This window comes from Manis javanica, chromosome 3 (genome assembly GCF_040802235.1).
Source record: "Manis javanica isolate MJ-LG chromosome 3, MJ_LKY, whole genome shotgun sequence".
Lineage (NCBI taxonomy): Eukaryota > Metazoa > Chordata > Mammalia > Pholidota > Manidae > Manis > Manis javanica.
Window position 1 is genome coordinate 128783495 of NC_133158.1, and position 19257 is coordinate 128802751.

The 19257-nt window shown below is 35.9% G+C and overlaps 1 protein-coding gene across 5 annotated transcripts in view; it reads left to right on the top strand.

Annotated features, from left to right (window-relative positions):
* Window positions 1-19257, top strand: part of TBL1XR1 (TBL1X/Y related 1) — a 184717-nt gene that overhangs the window by 155403 nt on the left and 10057 nt on the right. For all 5 annotated transcript variants that reach the window (XM_073232056.1, XM_073232055.1, XM_073232053.1 and 2 more), the window contains 8 exons: window positions 1098-1320; window positions 2042-2174; window positions 2527-2668; window positions 5249-5312; window positions 5399-5496; window positions 6697-6757; window positions 16363-16484; window positions 16635-16709. In XM_073232056.1, coding sequence (XP_073088157.1) covers window positions 1155-1320; window positions 2042-2174; window positions 2527-2668; window positions 5249-5312; window positions 5399-5496; window positions 6697-6757; window positions 16363-16484; window positions 16635-16709 — 861 coding nt within the window. In that variant the 5' untranslated portion in view covers window positions 1098-1154. The remainder of the gene's footprint in view (window positions 1-1097; window positions 1321-2041; window positions 2175-2526; window positions 2669-5248; window positions 5313-5398; window positions 5497-6696; window positions 6758-16362; window positions 16485-16634; window positions 16710-19257) is intronic.

Below are 19257 nucleotides of genomic sequence, written 5' to 3' on the forward strand. Positions count from 1 at the left end.
TTGAAGTACTTTTAAGTTACTTGTAAGTCAAAATATTTTCTCCTACTCCTCAAATACTCCATTACAGTCGACAATTCAGAAAGATAGGCTCTGGGTCTGTGACTCAGAGCACTCCGTCATACCACTGTAGCTAGTCAGTAGTGCGTGTTCACCAGCTTAAGTGAGCCAGGCTTCATATGTACTTACTCCTAGATAATTTGCGGTATTTCTTTTTCTGACTTGCTCTGTGTCAGTGTCTCTTCTTGTGCTTGCTGAGAGCTCTTTATTGTGAATGTTCAATTACCAATGAGAAGAGCTTTGAAAAATCAGAGCAAAGTCCTAAAGTTAAAGGGGACTAGCCTTTGAACTGTGATGGTGCTTCTCAAATGGTAGCACACATAAGACTTCCCCAGAGAACGTGTTAAAGCATGGATTCCTGAGCCCCTCAGCAATTTTGTTTCTCTCAATTTGAATATACATTTTTAACAAACTGTCAGCTGATGTTGGTGCAGTTGGTCCTTGGATCCCACTTTGCACAGCACAGGTTCAGACCCCAGCTGCCATTGACTAGCTGTGTAGCTTCAGCAAGTCTTTATATGCTTGCATTTCAACATTAGTAAAATGAGATGATTGTATGGCATAGTATCTGTAGTTTATTTCTGTTTTAATACTTTAATCAAATCACAAGAAACTTTTGAGTCCAACAATGCTATTGTAAATTTTAGTTTTAAAGAAGTATTTTCTGTGTGGTACCACATCTCTTAACATTGTATGAACTCTTTCACAATGATCATTACTTTTGACATAGAATTTTGGAACCTAGTAACTGCTTTTATCATCTGGACCTACTTTTTATTATTCCTTTCAATATTTCAGCCTTATCTGTGCAATATTTAACTATGAATTAGAGAGAAGACAGATTTAAACAGCTGTTTGCAGTTGCTTCTTGAAATTCCCTTCTTCTCTCCTTGATGCCTTTCCTTCTTACATGCACTCAGAAAATTATCTAAAAGTGTTCTTTCTTGGAATGAAGATCTACATTTCTGCTGTTTATTTGTATGAAGAATATATTCTAAATGTATCCTCTGATTTTTCTTCTCACAATTTTCCAAATCCAGGATGGTACCTTGTTTGATGGGCGACCAATAGAGTCTCTGTCACTGATAGATGCCGTAATGCCTGATGTAGTGCAAACAAGACAACAAGCTTACAGAGATAAGCTTGCACAGCAGCAAGCAGCAGCTGCTGCAGCTGCCACAGCTGCCACAAACCAACAAGGGTCTGCAAAAAATGGAGAAAACACAGCAAATGGGGAGGAGAATGGAGCACATACTATAGCAAGTGAGCTAAGAATTTTTAAAATTTCCTTTTCAGAATAAATATTTTGCTTTTGGAGCATATCTCCTCTTCTAAGCTAAGACACCATCATCTATTTCATTTATGGCAATTTATTCCCCGAATTTGTATCATACCATTCAGATTTTTATTCCTAAAGCTCCAAGAAGCTAGTTTTACATGCATGGATTTTATTTATTTATTTAAATTTAGAAGCCATTTTTCTACTATTAAATAAATTTTGTATCTGCGTTTGATTTCTAAGTAAAATTTATAGTACTAGTCATTATCATATACAAGAAAGCTCTATGACGCATAGACTAAAGGCAATTCTTCCATTATATGAATGATATCAGCAACCCCTGCTGGCAGAAACTTAGAATAGTATTGGCATGGATTATATTTAATTCAAACCATTTTCTCATTTTGGCCATTTGTGGTTCTAATATTTTGCACTTCTCTAGTATTTCTCTACCCTCACTCCCCTCTAAACACACACTGACATACGTCTTTTAAAAATAGTGTAGTCATGCTTAAGTAAACCTAGGAATTTATTTTCCATGTAATAAGTACCCTATAGTCATTTTCACCATTACCTGACATAGTGGGGAAAAAAATCTTACACTGTATATTAAAAAGGAGGTATTTGCTGGTTAAGAATTCTTTTTTCCCTCCAGGAGGTTGTAATAGTGTGTAATGAGTTCTCCACTTGTTTCTTACATTGCAGATAATCATACTGATATGATGGAAGTGGACGGGGATGTTGAAATCCCTCCTAATAAAGCCGTTGTGTTACGGGGCCATGAATCTGAGGTTTTCATCTGTGCCTGGAACCCCGTTAGTGATCTGTTGGCATCGGGGTATGTTCTCAAAGTGAAACTACAATCGATTTTAAAAAACATCTTACTGAACTATGCCACATTTTTATAAGTGCATTAGTAGCATTTTTAGGTTTTGCTGTCGCTTGTTTGTGGTCACTTACCTCTATAAATCAGTGTTTTCTGCACAAGTTGTCTTAGAAGTTTTAATTAAACAAACTGCTTCAGGGATGTTTGGGGCCCCCAAACTGGAGACTGAGAAAAATACTGGAAATGGAAATCCCTGAGAGTCAGATTTTTATTTGTCATTAATAGTATTTTGTAAATATGCTGCTTTGATTCTGGAATACTTGAGAGAATCATGAGGATTTAAAATACATTGCATACTTTATAGGTCTGGAGACTCGACAGCGAGAATATGGAATCTTAGCGAAAATAGCACTAGTGGCTCCACACAGTTGGTACTTAGACACTGTATACGAGAAGGAGGGCAGGATGTCCCAAGCAACAAGGACGTGACGTCTCTGGACTGGAATGTGAGTACTACTGTGGGCCGTGCCAGAGGTACTCACTAAGATACTTAACTTCTCTGAGCCTCAGACTGATGGTAGAGTTTGTCCGTTTGTTCAGATATTTTTTCATTTCACTAATAGGAACAACAAACTAGGAGTCCCCACCTGAAATGTGGTGGTAAAAACAAAGACTAGCCCTCAAGCAGTCAAATAAAGGTTCAGCTTCCAACTCTTCACTTATCTAGCAGCAGAACCTTTGTAAAACTGGTGGCTGGCCACTTTTTACTTCATTTTCCTAGTAGAAGTGTGATGATGTTACCTACATAAATGAGGCAATAGACAAAAACCAGTAAGAGGCTGAGTGCTTAACTATTAAGTTTTTTTGCTAGGAGATAAGAGAAATCTATATAATAAAAACATGTTCCTTCTCATTTTGCTGTGAACTGATGAAAGCTTCATTGCCAACTGCCTTTTAGGGACCATTAGACTCAACTACTTCCAGGCCTTACTCTAGCTGTAGGAATCTTAGAGTTCTCTAATTCTGTGGGAACTTAAGTCCTCTGTGCCTCACCAGAAAGTGTGGTTTTGTTGTTGATAAAGCTCACTCACTCAGTTTCAAATACATGATTAACAGCTTAGTTTGTTTCCATTCCCATGATTAATTTGTAAAAAATTAGCATTTTTTAAGTTCCTGTATCTTTTCCTTTATTCCATGTTGCCTTTTTCATTCCCTATAATCTTGCATCCATTTTTCACTTGCACCATTCTAAGAAGCCTTAAGACTATTTCAGTGTTACTAAGGATTGTAGAGGTAGGTTGTCTTTTCCTCATCAAGTAAACATCCTTTCCTCCTCTGGCCTCTGTTAACAGCTTTTGTGGGGATTTCCAGAGGATCTTCCAAATTTCATTCCAAGGAATGAAATCTATCTTTAAAAGTGATTACTCCAGCTAAAGCTATCATTTTCTAGGAAATTCTTCCAGAACTCATAGCTAGGTTTTTTTTGTCATTCTTTTCCAAAATTTCAAGCAATTTATTTACCCTTCTTCTCCTATAAACTTGACAGATATGAAAATGAAAAGAAATTTAGCACATCAAAGTATTATTTGGTTGTACGGTCAGGATTAAGAATTATCTTCTTAATATGGGGCCTTATTATATATAAGTCAAAGGCCTTTTAGCCTTTTTTATACTATTTGGCTTAGAGACTATGTTAATTTAATGAGTTTTACAGTTGACACTGGAAAGAATGTTTAAGAAATGCTGGTTTGTTCAGCTTGGTGATTCTGAACTGCAAGTTAGTTTTACAAAGTGTGGACTTTTCAAAAATTATTCATTATAAACTTGGATCTTCCACTAAAGAGGGGAAATATTATCCTTAATTAATGCTTCTTGTCCGTGACTAAAAGCAAGAGCCTGTGAGATACCTGATTTTTAAAATAGTCTCCTACTTTAAAGTAAAGTCCAGGAATTCAAACATTCAGGACTCTTAGTTTAAAGGGAACTTCCCATTGCACAGCCTGGAAATAAACTTTTGTGTTGGCTTCAGCATGGCTCCTCCTTCCTCAGAGCCACAGGGATTTATTTCCAAAGCCTGGCAGGACTGGGCCTACAACCCCCAGAATGAGCATTTGTTTGTCACTTACCTGTACAGCTGGATGGCTTGAGAGGTCTGAAAAAGGCAATCTTGTTTTCCTTGCCTCTACCAAAAATCATCAGGAAAGTAATAAGACAGGATTTCATTCACTGTCTCCACTAATATTTACTTATCCCAGTAGTCTTGTTCATGCACTCTGTAACTTGCACTTCCATAGAAAGTTCCATCTGTCCTTCCGTTGTACCATTCATCAAGGCAAGGCAAGGCACAGCAAGGGAATTAGATCAGAGAAATTGGGATGGATTTCTCCATGTGGTAAAGTAGTTCCAGGCAGTTGTACTCACTTCATTAACTATAAAGTCAGCCTGTATACTTTTCTGGCTCTTTGCCTTGTGTTGGTTTTTATCAGAAAGGATTTCATATTGGGAAAGAATTAACAAAGGAAAAGAAATATTCATGATATTGAAGAATCAGATCATTTAAAACAGTAGTACTGTTTGGATCATATACACACATACATGCACACACACACACACACATTGTTTAGAAAGTAAAAGATTACAGGGAGAACCATATAAAAACTTGGAATCATAGTGAAATATTTTGAAAGATTATGCTCTTTACTTCTATTAAATCATTAAAAGATTATTATTTTGAAGTCCTTCCCAATCCCTCTACCCCCATCTTTAGTCATGTGCATCTATAAGAATACAGCATACCTTAGCATGCATAGGGTGATAATGGTCCTGCTCCAGAGGATTTCTTACCATTCTTCAGATTTGGATATAAGGTAAAATGCTTTACTGACTAAATGCGGTTAAAACACGATCTTCACAGCACTGAAGGGTGTTTCATAGGCCTTTGATGGCATTCAAAATTAGGCAGAACTGAAAGGCTTTGAAACAGAATGTCAAGTATCTGCTATACCTAGGGTTTAAATATAAAATATTCTAACAGTTAAATGCCCTGTCTGGTTTATGTAACTGAAAGAAATGTGTTTCTCTGACAGAGTGAAGGTACACTTCTAGCAACTGGTTCATATGATGGGTTTGCCAGAATATGGACTAAAGATGGTAAATGAAGCATTTTTCCTTTCATTTGTTGTGACCCAAGTCATAAAGCTTGAAGTAATTTTAATGTTATTCTTTTTGAATAATAGGTAACCTTGCTAGCACCTTGGGGCAGCATAAAGGCCCTATATTTGCATTGAAATGGAATAAGAAAGGAAACTTCATCTTAAGTGCTGGAGTAGACAAGGTAAAAAGAACATAAAACTAAGTTGTGTAAAAGTTAATATGGTATATAGCACATAATTGAAAGTAATATTTTTCCCCTAATCACATAATGATAAAAATTTATATTTGGGAAATTTGAGTATGAATTTATGGCAGTAATAAAAATATATTCTTAGATTTTCTATCAGCTCATTCCTGAATCTGCTTATTTCAGAATGCCTTTTCTTCTTTATCTGTGTGACACGCCTCATTTTTGCTGGAATTTGAGCCATAATGAATGTCATACCTTGCATACTCTTTGGTTCCCTTCCGCAGTTGCTAGTTGATCTCATCAGTGAGTAAGGCTCTGGAGGGATTCCATGGGAAATCTTAAAGCAGTCCTAATGGACTGAACTCCTGGTGCTTTATTGAAAGTGTAAGAAATGCAGGATCTTTTCAGCTTTTTTTCACCTAAGTTGGTAAATATGAGCAAATTAAAAATAGGACCTTCTTTCTCCTTAGTCTTCTTAGGTCACCCGCTTTTCCACACCTTCCAATATTAATACAGATTTAAGGTGATCTTATCCAGGAAAGTACATGCTTATGATTACCTAAGTGTGATATAAAAAAATGTAGAAAAAAAGGGAAGAAAAGTGGAGGAGGCCAGGAATAGGAGGGAAAAACCCTGGTAATAGTTACTGCTACTGTATAATTCTTTACATCCCCTAAATTATAAAATCAGGGATGAGAGAGTATAAAATGGAGTTGTGAACATATCCATTGGATTTATATGTCATTACTTTGATGTAGTATGAGAGATATTCTTTTAAATATTGCCAAAATTAAATGTGAGCTTTAAACATCATAATATTAAGAATTAGCTGATTACTTTTTATTAACCAAGGTTTGCCTCTTAATAGTTAAACAGCTGTAAGAATCTTACATTAAGGACACTATTGCAGTGGAGTTTCTTAAGCAATCTAATATAATGTCTGGTACTTTGTAGCCAACCAGTAATTGTTATTTGAAGTAAGTTGACTAATGAAAAAACACCAGGGAAAAATTAAACTGTTAATAGTCGTCTCCCCTGCTGGCCGCCCTCCCGAAAACAGATAAAGTGACTGTTAAAATGTGAATCTGTACTGACATTTCTATTGCTTTAATGCAGGTAGGCAACTAATTTATGTGTCTATGGTAAACTCCTTTAACCTCTTAGCAATGTATTTTTTTTTTTTCCTCTCAGACTACAATTATTTGGGATGCGCACACGGGTGAAGCCAAGCAGCAGTTTCCTTTTCATTCAGGTAAATCTTCACAGTTTACATGAGAACCAGAGCTGCCTTTTATTTCTCTAATTAAGCCTTTAAGAGCATATGCTTTAAAAGCATATAAAATTTAAGGTCTTAAAATATCAAATATCAGTCTTGTTACTAGTCCTTTGAGGAGTTGATGTTCCATGACTTTTAGATAGTTAATTACCAGAATATCATCAAATGTTTTCTGTGAAATGTACCATAAAAAAACATTTGCAGCCTGATAAGAATATAGATTTTTGAATCAGGAGGTGTAGGTTTGAATGTCAGTTCCAGGCCACTTAACAAGCTTTAAGACTGAGCAAGTCATTTAACCTTTCTGAGCCTCATTTTCTGTCTGTAAATGGGGTGATAATAATAGTAATACCTATTTCTTCTGAGGATAAAATGAAATAATGTATATGAAAATACTGTATAAATCTCTATAAATTTAGGTATTGCTGTCATTTCTCATTCTGGATGGATGTTTTTAAACCAGTTCTCCTGTGTACAAGAAATGAAACATAGGCTTTCCCAGTGTTGTTGGCACTTTAGTGCTTTAGATGGATTTCTCTTTTCAGAAATAATTTGATACTTAAAACCAGTAAAACTAACCCTCAAAATACTGTGCTCCTTCTGCCTGGTGATAGCCATGCACCAGGGCATACAACCTGGTCATCACAGATGGCTGGACTTTGCTACCTGCACTCCCTTGCAGCCTAGAGCCTTCGTGCCTACTTCCAAGGAGTTTCCAGTGACAGTAATTGATGTTAAACTGAAACAAGACGCCTAACAACTGTTAGAACAGTGGTTTCAGTACTACCTGTTTCACTGCTGCTTTCAAAATTGTGTTGTGTTTGGGAAGAATTTTGATTGGGAGGCTGGCTAAGGTAACTGGTTATTTTTAAATCTATGGTACACCTTTTCACAAAAAGCTAAGTTATAGAGCATTCACCTATAAATGAAATTTACAGCTTCTGGCATCTTGTTTTTTTCTCTTTATTTAGTGTGACTAAAGCTAAATGAAGTACAAAATTATTTTTCTGTAGTATCTGGGTAACATAATTTTGCAAACAATTAAAAAGTTCAGCAATACTGAAGCTTACCACGCTGATAGGCATGTACACATCAGCTTTTGTTTACCTGTTTTACTTCTTTTCATCTTTGCTTCGAATCCTCACACAGATAGAATTCTCTGCCTGTTCTACCTAAAAGTTTCTCCTACCTCCTAGGAGAGATGGGAAACTGGAATATGTGTGTGGAACTGTTAATAGGCTACCACTGAACTCATTAATCATGTTTGTACTAGGGATGTTGCTCTTTGTTTACATGACCCCTTTTAGTCCTTACTGAAGTCTTTTTACAAGTAAATAAGCTTTTTACCCACAGTGTTTTTTCTTACCATTCTTTTTGCTTTTTTTAAACAGCTTTGTTGAGGTATAATTGACATAAAATGAACTATGCATATGTAAATTACACTATTTGATAGATTTTTGACATACGTATATGCCGTTCACCACACACACACTGAAAACAATGAATATCTGTTACCTTTGGAAGTTTCCTTTTGCCCAGTTGTGATCTCTCCCCTCCATCCCTCGACAACCACTGATACTCTTTATGTCACCAGAAATTAGTTTACATTATATAAATAGAATCACATAATGCATATTCTTTTTTGGTCTGGCTTTTTTCACTGTACCTAATTATTTTTTCATTCTTTTCCATTGATGACTAGTATTCCATTATGTGGCGATATCACAGTTTGTTTATCCATTCCCCTTTAAAGCAAATTTGGGTTGTTTCCATTTGGGGGCTCTTATAAATAAAACTGCTGTCGACATTCATCATTCGTGTATGCCTTTATATGGACTTGTGATTTCATTTCTCCTGTGCACATATCTAGGAATAGAATGGCTAGATCATATGGTAGGTATGTTTACTTTGTTAAAAATTGCCACACTGTTTTCCAAAGTCGTTTATGTTCTCAGCAGCAATGGGTATTCCATTTGCTCCATATCCTTTCCAACACTTGATTATATGGTCATGTTTTTACACTCTGGTGAGTGTGTAGTAATATCTCACTGTGGTGTTAGTTTGCGTCTCTTAACTACTGACGGTGGTACTGCATCTTGTCCTTTGCCTATTCACCATCTGTGGATCTTCTTTGATAAAGTGTCTGTTCAAACCTTTGGACCTTGTATTGAGTTTTGTTGTTCTCTTGAGTTTTGTGGATTCTTTATATATTCTGGAGAAGTCCTTTATGAAAGTCCTTTATGAAACGTTTATAGATACTGTCTTACAGATACGGTCTGTGGCTTGTCTGCACTGTTAACAATAACCCTTGAAGATCAGAATTATTAATATTGGAGTCCATAATTTATTAATTTATTCTTTTATGCTTTTAATATCAGTCTAATTTGATCTTTGTTTTCTTCATTGATTTGAGCCCTTTCTGCTTTTCCAGTATAAATACTTAGCGCTATAAATTTACCTTTAACTACTACTTAATGCCATCCCTCTATTTTTTATGTTATGTTTTCATTTAGTTCAGAATACTTTAATTTTGATTTCCTCTTGGACCCCTCGGTTATTTGGAAATGTATTGATTTCTGAGTATTTGGGAATTTTCCAGTGATCTTTGTAGTACTGATTCTTAATTTAATTCCACTGTTCCTATGAATACCATTTAGGTTAAGTTTTTGCTAATGTACAAATGTTTTATAGCCTTTGTGAAATTTCTGACTGCTCATACCATCAACTGAAAGAAGGGATATTGACATTACCAACAGTAATTAGAAACAGTTTGTTTCTTTTGATGCTGTCAGTTTTTGTTTACTGTATTTGAAACAATGTTAATAGGGGCATGAACATAAGGAATATTGTGTCCTCCTGTTGAATTGACCCCTTTATCATTTTGTTGGTGACCTTATTTTTCCTATTTAATTTTCTGTGCTCTGAAATCTATTTTGTCTGATTTTAATTTAGCTTTTCCAGTTTTCTCTTGATAAGTCTTGACATGGTATAGATTTTGTCATTCTTTTACTTTCAATCTATTTATCTCTTTTATATTGAAAGTATATTTTATGTGGACAGCAAATATTGCTTGTTCAGTCAATATCAAACTATCCTATAATGCCAATATTTAGGCCATTTACATTTAATGTGATTATTGATGTGGTTATATCCTACTTTTCCTTTGTTCTGCCTCCATTTGGATTAATTGAATATTTTTATGGTTACCTTTTTTACTTCTTTGGTGGTTTGTTCAATGCAGATCTTTTATTTTAATGGTTGCGCTAGGATTTGTAGTGCACATCTTTAACTTACCACCATCTACTTTCAAGTACCCTTTTATTTTAAAAGGATTAAATAATAAAATAATTTTTACCCATGTAAGTTACAATTTCCAATGTTCTTGATTCCTTTGCATAGATTTGTTTCCAACTGTTATCATTTATTTTTTGCCTGAACTACTTTAACGTTTCTTACAGCACAGACCTGATGATGATTAATTCTTTTAGCTTTTGTGTATCTGAATGAATATTTCGCCTTCATCTTTGACAGGTATTTTCATTGTATATAGAATTTGGGGGTTAGCAGAGTTATTTTTCTTGTACTTCAAAGCAAAGTATGTTGCTCTTTTGTCTTTTTGTATTTTAAGTTTGAAATTCTACCATTTTCATCATTATTACTCTGTACATAATTTATTTTCTCTGGCTGCTTTTATCATTTTCTCCTTAATTAATTTTTAACAATTTGAATATGTTGTGCCTCGATAAAATTTTCTTCGTGTTTCTTGTCCTTGGAGTTTCTTGGATCTCTAGTGGTTCCATTTTCTTCAAATTTGGAAAGTTTTTGACCATTAATTTTTTGAATGCCCCTCCACCCCTTTTTTTAAAAAAACATATTTTGATCACATGTTTATTAATCTGCTTAATGTCCCTCAATTCACTGGTGCTCTGTCTTTCTGTTTTTTGTTTTCTTCAGTCTTCCCCTACCCCATCCCCCACCATTTAAAAAAAATTTTGAATCATTTCTATGCTGTTTTCAAGTACACAGATCTTAACAGTATTTAATCTGCAGCTTACCCCATCCAGTGCTATTTTTCCTCTCACATGTATCAGTTTTCATATCTAAAAATTTGATTTAGGTATTTCTTTACATCTTCCATGTCTCTACCTAACCATTTGAATATATGATATACAGTTGCCAGTGCTTTAATGCCTTTGTTAATTGTGACATCTATATCTATTCTAGGTCAGTTTTCGTGGTTTGACTTTTCCTTTTGGTCATACTTCCCTGTATCTTTGAGTGTCTTGTTATGATTAGAAGTGAGACATTGTGAATTTTACTTTTTTGGTTGCTAGATATTTTTGTATTCTTGTAAGTATTTGTGAACTTTGTTCTAGGACACATTTAAATGACTTGGAAATGGTTTGATCCTTTTGGGTTTTGCTTGTAACATGTGTTACATGCAGTGCAAGGCTGATTAGTCCCAGTACTGTGGCAAGAACCTTAAGTGCACTCTACCCAGTGTTCCTGAATCACGAGGTTTTTCTGGTCTGATTGGGGGATGTAGACACTATTCCAGCCTTGAGTGCCAGGCATTGTTTCTTTTAATCGTTTTGAGTGGTTCTTTCTTCGGTCTCTGTATCTTCACATACTTGTGCTGATTAGGACTCGGCTGTGTATGGAATAAGATCCACTGCAGATCTTTAGAATTCTCTGTCTGCCTAGCTCTCTCCTTCCCAGTAATCTGTTTCTAGACGTCTTGGTCTCTCCAGATTCTTAGCTTTGTTTCTTCAATTTGAATTTTACTGATTTCTGCTTAGAGAGATTCCTCTTCCCTGTGCCAAGACATGGACACTGTTTTCCCAGATTGTTGGTCACCCTTCTCTCGGGAACACTGTCCTCTATTGCCTATGTGTAGTGTCTTGAATTGTTATTTCATATATTTTTATATGTTTTTTGGCTATTTTGGGCAAGAGGTAACTTTATCCCTATTATTCCATTACTAGACTTCCAGAAATGGAAGTCTACCATGCTTTTTAAGTTACCATATTTTTATTCCTGTACTATCTTTTCTCCCATATGTACTTTTCCATAAAGCATAAATCATGATGATAATTAAAATGAGTTAACACTTAATATCTATTAAGATGGCAATAAAGAAAAACAGTGTTCATAAGGATGTGGAGAAATTAGAATCTTATAACTTTTGCTAGTAGGTATGTAAAGTACCTACTAGCTGTGGAAAACAATTGACAGACACCCCCCTCCAAAAAAAAAAAAAGAATTACCATATGACCCACCGGTTCTCCTAGGTATATGTCCAAAAGAATTGAAATCTAGGGACTAAACAGATTCCTGTGCATCAGTGTTCAGAGCAGTATTATTTACAGCAGCCCAAAGTTGGAAACAACCCATTGTCCATCAACAGATAAATGGATGAGCAAAATGTGAACTGTACATACAGTGGATTATTATTCAGCCGTAGAAGGGAATGAGGTTCTGACATGTGCTACAGCAGCAATGAATCTTGTATATATTACGCTAAATGAAATAAACCGGACACAAAAGGACAAATAGTATTCTACTTATGAAATATCTAGAATAGGCAAAGTGGTAAAAACAAAGTTAAGATTAGAGGTTATCAGAGGCTGGAGGGATGGGGAAATGGAAGTTACTGCTAATGGCTACAGAGTTTCTGCTTGAAATAATGGAAATATTTTGGAAATAGTGGTGGTGGTTGCACAACAAAAATTAATAATATACCCAAAACCATTTAATTATACACCTTAAATGGGTGAGTTATATCTTAATAAAGCTGTTTATGAAATAAGCAAATGAATTTATAAATGCCTTTCTCTCCTTCATAGGTTTGTTAATTACCTTTTTGAATTATGAAGGGTGCACAGGTTAACAAAAACAGATCAGAACTGGAGGACACAGAAATTTGAATCTTAGCTCTAGTATTTTAAAAGATTATATTTCTCTGAGCAAATTAATAAACTTTTCTTAGCCTTTTATCTTATATAAAATGAGACCAGTAGTAACAAACACACCTCTCACATATCACCTATATTAAAAAACATGCTATATTAGAGATGTATTTCTAGCCTGATGTATTTCTATTGCCTAGACTCAATTTATTTTAGAAATAAATAAGAAGTGAGGAGTATGTGTACTGAGATTATATCAGTCTGTAACCATTGTATCTTAGGAGCCATGCATATCACAGAAGACATAGTCATAGAACTGTTGCAGGGTTTCCATCTTCCCCCAGTTACTCTTACCTGGTTATATGGTTTCTGTTTGCTCTGAATCTAATGGTGTATTTGTTTAAATGTTACTTCTTACTTTCTCAGCCTCCTGTATAGTATTTTACAGACAACTCTGTCCAGATTAGAACCCGGCTGCATAATGAAAGTTACTCAGCTTTTTTCATAGCATTTTTATTATACCTTTAATTGCCTTCTAAATTAATTAGATTTTTCAGGCCTTTCTCTCCCACTTCTTAACACTACAACAATTATTTACCAAAGAAACACTTTGTTAAAATTGTTTTTGAAATGATATCTTAAGTAATAATTTTTAATGTCAAAATGAAAGTGTAGTAGTAACTGAATTAGATTCCAGGCATAAAAACAGAATCTAAACCAGGTAATCTAAGAAAGGGAATGTAATATAAGAGGGTAGTCACAAGAAGTGTTAGAATAGTGAAAAACGGAGGACTGTGCAGTGACCCAGAGCATGCCTATGGGAAACCCAAGACTGTAGGGCACAGAGCCTGGCTTGCCCGTGGGAACTGGACCCTTAGAGGAGAGGCTGCCTGGCAAGCACAGGCACCACGGAGCAACCACAGCCGCTGCCAGAGACCCAGCCTGAAAGAGTGATTAGAACAAACTTGTCTGTCCTCTCTCTCCTGACCTTGGGCTCTTGACAGTGTCTTCCACTGTACAAACCCATCCGGTAACCAGCTGGCACAGAAGCTGGGATATGTAATTCGCAAGTGTCAGTTCACTGGATGTAGAACGTAGAGGCAGGGTGTGGTAAGGCATGGACCCTGAGCGCAAGGTGACACATGAACAGGACAATCATCTACTGTGCTCTGAGAAGTCACGATGCACACAAACGGCAGCAGAGTTCTCATGGTGCTGGATGAAGGTTGGCTTGTATTTTTGTTTACTGGTTGATTTAAGTTGGAGTCTTTGAGAAGCACACCTTAAGCTCAACATTTCAGAGACATGGCTTGTTGAGGAAACCCTCCCAGGAGAAGCAAGTGAGAAATTGAGAGAAGCAGAATGGGAAAGAGGGAAGGGCCAAGGAAGGGAGCATTTCCTGATGAAGATGGCTCAGTCCCAGCCTGATCCAGACAGGGCTCTGAAGGGCTTATTACACCTCAGTTTTTCCAGTCTTGAAAAAGGATGTTAGGTTTTCTAAGAGGCCCCCCCTGCTGCAGCCATCACATGCCACCAGCCCCCTTGGGGAGTACATTGACAGCAGCAGAGCAGGTGAGTTCTCAGAAGGCTTGGCCCTGGGAGCCCTTAGCTGCAAAGCACTCAGAAGCTGGGTATTTGACACACTGCACCGGCAAAGAAGGTCTGTGAGGGAGGGGAGAGAACAGAAGCTGCCTAAATTCCTGCAGCCTCATGACCATAGTTAGAAATACAGCCTGCAGTTTACTCTCTTGGTAGCTCTAAAATTATGGAACACTTGGTTATTTTTTTAGTCTGGTGGGAATTCTCATAATTTGAAAATTTTGTACAAAAGGTGGAATTTATGTTAATATTTTCATGTATATTCCACTGTGTTTTTCATAAGGCTGCTTGGGGAGAGGATAAAATAGGGATCCTTATCCTACCTCCTCCATAGTAAGTTTCTGTTAAACATTTCTTTTTCCACCTTGTATTACTTTGCTTTACTGACTCAGTCCAGCTAGTGTCCTGACGCCTGGTTTTTCATTGTAGAAATACCCCAAAAACTAGTCCTTCTGTAACTGGTCATATATTACTACCATTAGCTTTCTAGAGCTACTCTGAGGATTTTAGATTTTTGCTTCCCATTTGTCCTCAGCCAGTTAATGAAATTAGTTCCACTGTTGCTTGTCATCCTTTGTCTTTTTTTAATGTCTTGTTATAGTTTTGAAAGTCCTGATTAAATTTCCTTCGAGTCATAAATATTTTGATTTTTTCATTCTCTTTCTTTTTGCTGTTCCTTCCATAGTTGCAAGCTCTCACACATGACATACTCCTTGGCTTATCAGTCTAACAGTGCTCAAAACACTTACTTATAATATGTTTAGTCTCAATATAGCCATTACTATTATATTTACAGTATGCTTAGTGAGGGAGAGGCTTTGTTTTTTTTCCTTCCCAGAGACACCAGTTCTAACCTCCTTTATTAAATGCTTTATATCTCTAGTGAGGATACAGCTTAACTTTAGTCTTCCTGCTTTTCTTCTTGTCTCTTCTTTTTGCTCCCCGTGGTAAACTTGTTCTGTAAAGGGCCAAAAATTAACTTCTTTAGGCTTTGTAAGCCACAGAGTCAGGTCTGTCCTTGTAGTGCAAAAGCAACCGTAGATAATACTGAATTTGGCTGGGTTTTGATACAGTTTTATAAGGACACTAAAATTTGAATCTGATACAATTTTCACATTTACAGGTATTCTTTTGGTCATGTATGTCTTGACACACACACACAATTCAATTGAGTTTCTTGGCTAATGGGCTATTCCTTGTCTACCTCGGTCTAAGTCCAGTGTTCTGGGTGTGTTTCTACTGCCTAACCTAATTATTTGCTGTCATTACCTTAATCTACACTGCTAAATATAGAGTGCCTTTGTATCTTGCAGCAGCGGGAAATGAAAGAATCTTTAATCATATCGGAGCTAAAAATAAGTATTAAGTGCCAGTCATATTTAGGGTCTCTGAAGTTTTAAATTCAGTGATAGATTTTAAGAGATACTTGGCAAGGATCACTTAGAAGGAAATATATTTGGGAATCATTTGCAATATTCCATTTATCAGTTGAGTAGATAATGGAATTGATACTTACTCAGTATAACGTTTATCTAACTGGTAATTTACAAAGTACTTTCCATACCCATCAAGGCAGTATCTCTGTGTACTAAGCATAAAGGTTTTATTCCATTATTATAGATGAGAAAAATAGCATGAGAGATTAAGTGACTTGCTTAAGGTCCATTAGATAGGGAGTGGCAGAACCAAGGCTGCTTGTTATTGAACACTCACAGAATTTTAGAAATAAAAGGAAGTATAGCATCATGGTTAATTTTACCATTTTACAAATGAGAAATCATAATCCTAGTGATTAACAGATCAGCTTCCTAGGAACCATAAACTGATACCAAATCAGTGTACTCTCTGTCAGGCTGTGTCTCATATAAACACAAGTAAACTGAAATTTATTAACGTTTGTGATACCTAGATACTATACGTTTTTTAAAATACTATTTATATCTTAGAAAGTGTAAAGTAAAATGACTAAGTTCCTATTAACATACTTAATGATCAGTCATGTTTTGAAAACTAAAGTGCCTAGATTTCAGTCGTTGTGGAATGAATACAAACCTAGCCTTTTTTCCCTTTCAGCACCAGCATTGGATGTTGATTGGCAGAGCAACAACACCTTTGCTTCTTGTAGTACAGATATGTGCATTCATGTCTGTAAATTAGGACAAGACAGACCTATTAAAACATTCCAGGGACACACGGTGAGAAACCTCCCTCTCCCCCTCCCCATCTTTAAAGGTATTATGGTGAATAAGTAATGTTTCTGAGTAGTTTTGAAGTATGTATGTTTAATATCCAAAGAGCAACCCAATCTATCAAATGAAAATGTGAATATTTACTGTTATTTTTAGAATGAAGTAAATGCTATCAAATGGGACCCAACTGGCAATCTCCTGGCCTCCTGTTCTGATGACATGACTTTGAAGGTAATTCGGATAGTGAAGAGAAATGAGGTGGATGTGCCATTTTAATGCTCTGGCCATTTTAATATCATTTAGAACATCTCTCTTACATTTCAGAACTGTATGAGGACTGACTTTTGGTTAATCATTGTTTTTATATTTTCTTTTTTGAGGCATTACAAATGTTTGAATGTAACAAATTCTACCCAATATAACTAAAATAATGTAAATTCTATATAAAAGGATGGCCATGTGATGGGAATTAAGATACTCAGAAATGTGCTGTTATAAATTGTCTTTGCTATTAGAAAGCCATGTGTTGGTACAATTAGTTTGCACAAGTAAAATCTGACTAATAAGTAACAAAAGATCTTTGTACCATTTGTGGATTTGACTGGAATGAATTGTATTAACTTGCTTTTTCTGTAATGTGAATGCTTGTCCTTACCTTGCTGGGAAACTGATGTATAGCAGAGAATAGCCTAGTTGGTGAGTGAGCCTGCTTGACATGCCAGCATCCACATCTCAATTTGAATTTATATTCTTCTTCTGTGACTTACAGCAAAACCAGCACCTTGTACCTACACACATTACATACCACAGTTAAAGAAAATGAGCATTTTGAGATAAAGAATGACCTAATGCTAAGCCTCAAAAGTACAAACCTTTTAAGGCCTTTCCTCAGTCTATTAAAAATAATTTTATCCTTAACTCTGCAATGCCAGTGCCCTTAGAGATGTCATCATGAGGAAAAACTGCTTTTCCTCCTCTTAGGAACAGACTAAATGTAACCCGATACAAAGGTAACCTGGTATGTTTTTGTTTTTGTTTTTCATTAACTATGTGTTTTTAGTTAGACAGACAGTTTTTCCCAAGTCTGGGCTCCCCTGCAAAAAACGCTGCTAGTAAAAATGTTTTCTTAATGTTTTTGACTCTGAGTTTACTTTGCATGGATGTTCATACACTCATAAAAATGAAAAACCTTCTGGAATAGAGTATGGCACATATGAGGAAAGGAAAGAAGGCCAGAGGCTAGATAGAGTCTAGTGTCATGTCATGGCTTGAGTTGCAGCTACAGAGATAAGTTTGAATCAGAAAGTGTTAGAGAGCTTTTCTTTGTTCTAAGGAACAGTAAAAGGTCCTAGAATTCTATAGCAGAAACTCAAGGTAGTGGAGCCATTTCTCAGACTAGGGAGCAGTGGGTAAGTGAGGAGACCAAGTCAACCTTGAACTCTTTTGAGTCATGGAAGTGCAGGAGGTGCTAGGTGGGTCTGATGCTCAGAGGAGAACTCTAAGCTTGCCATAAAATGTGGGAATTCTCTACAGATAGGTGGCCATTCAAAGCCATGGGCATGGGCAAAATGATGTAGGAAGAGCATTTAAGTAAGAAGAGAAGGAAACCTTTAAAAAGAAAAGTCTTAATCTCCAACAATTACCAGCTCAAGAGGAATGAGTTTCCAAAGGGAAACTCACAAGGAATTGACCCAAGTGAAAAGTGAGCGTGTAGAGAATAATTTCAAGGGAGATGATGGATAGGAGTGGTCAACAGTGCTAATGCTATTGAAAGGTCAAATGACATAAGGTTTGGAAATAAACCTTTTGGGTTTATTTACATGGAGTTATACATATCTAACATACAGAAACATGATTTTGTTTTGTTACCTGTCAAATATCACAAAAATGTGAAGTCCAGTTGGGTTTGGTATTTGAGTTTGGCAAGATTTCCCCCATGTCTTTAGTGAATGGTTTTTGCCAGAAGTACTCTGTGTAGTTTTCACTTAATTTTTGCTCAAAGATAATAAAACTTTATATATGTATATAGGCATGTTTTCCACTGTAGAAAGGCCTTTTCTCTATTTATCATTTAACTTTAATTATTGCTTTGTTGCTTTTCATGGTTTGTACTGTACTAATCATTAAAAAGAATTTTATTTCATTGTGGTAAGAATGCTTAACATGAGATCTACTTCATTAACAGATTTCTAAGTGTACAACACGGTGTTATCTACAGGCACAATGTTGTACAGCATTATCTGTAGAACTGATATTTTATACTCATTGATTAGCAATGCTTCCTCTCCCTCCCCTCCCCCAGTGCTTGGTAAGCATTATTCTTTTCTTTGCTTCTGTGAGTTTGACTCTTAGATAACCTCACATAAATGGAATCACATGCCTTATTTGTCCATAAGATTCATCCAGGTTTTCACAAATTACAAGTTTCCTTCTTTTTTAAGACTCAGTAATAATCCATTTTATGTATACACCACATTTTCTTATCCATTCATCTTTTGATGGATACTTAGGTTATTTACATATCTTGGCTTTTGTGAATAATGCTGCAACGAACAAAGGAGTGCAGGTACCTCATGAAGATCCTGATTTCAGTTCTTCTGGATAAATACTCACAAGTGTAACTACTGGATCATATGGTAGTCCTAGTGAGAAACCTTCATACTGCTTTTCATATCAGCTATACTAATTTTGGATTCCCATAACAGTGTAACAAGAGTTCCAATTTCTCCACATCCTTGACAACATTTATTGTCTTTATTTTATAATGGCCATCCTAATA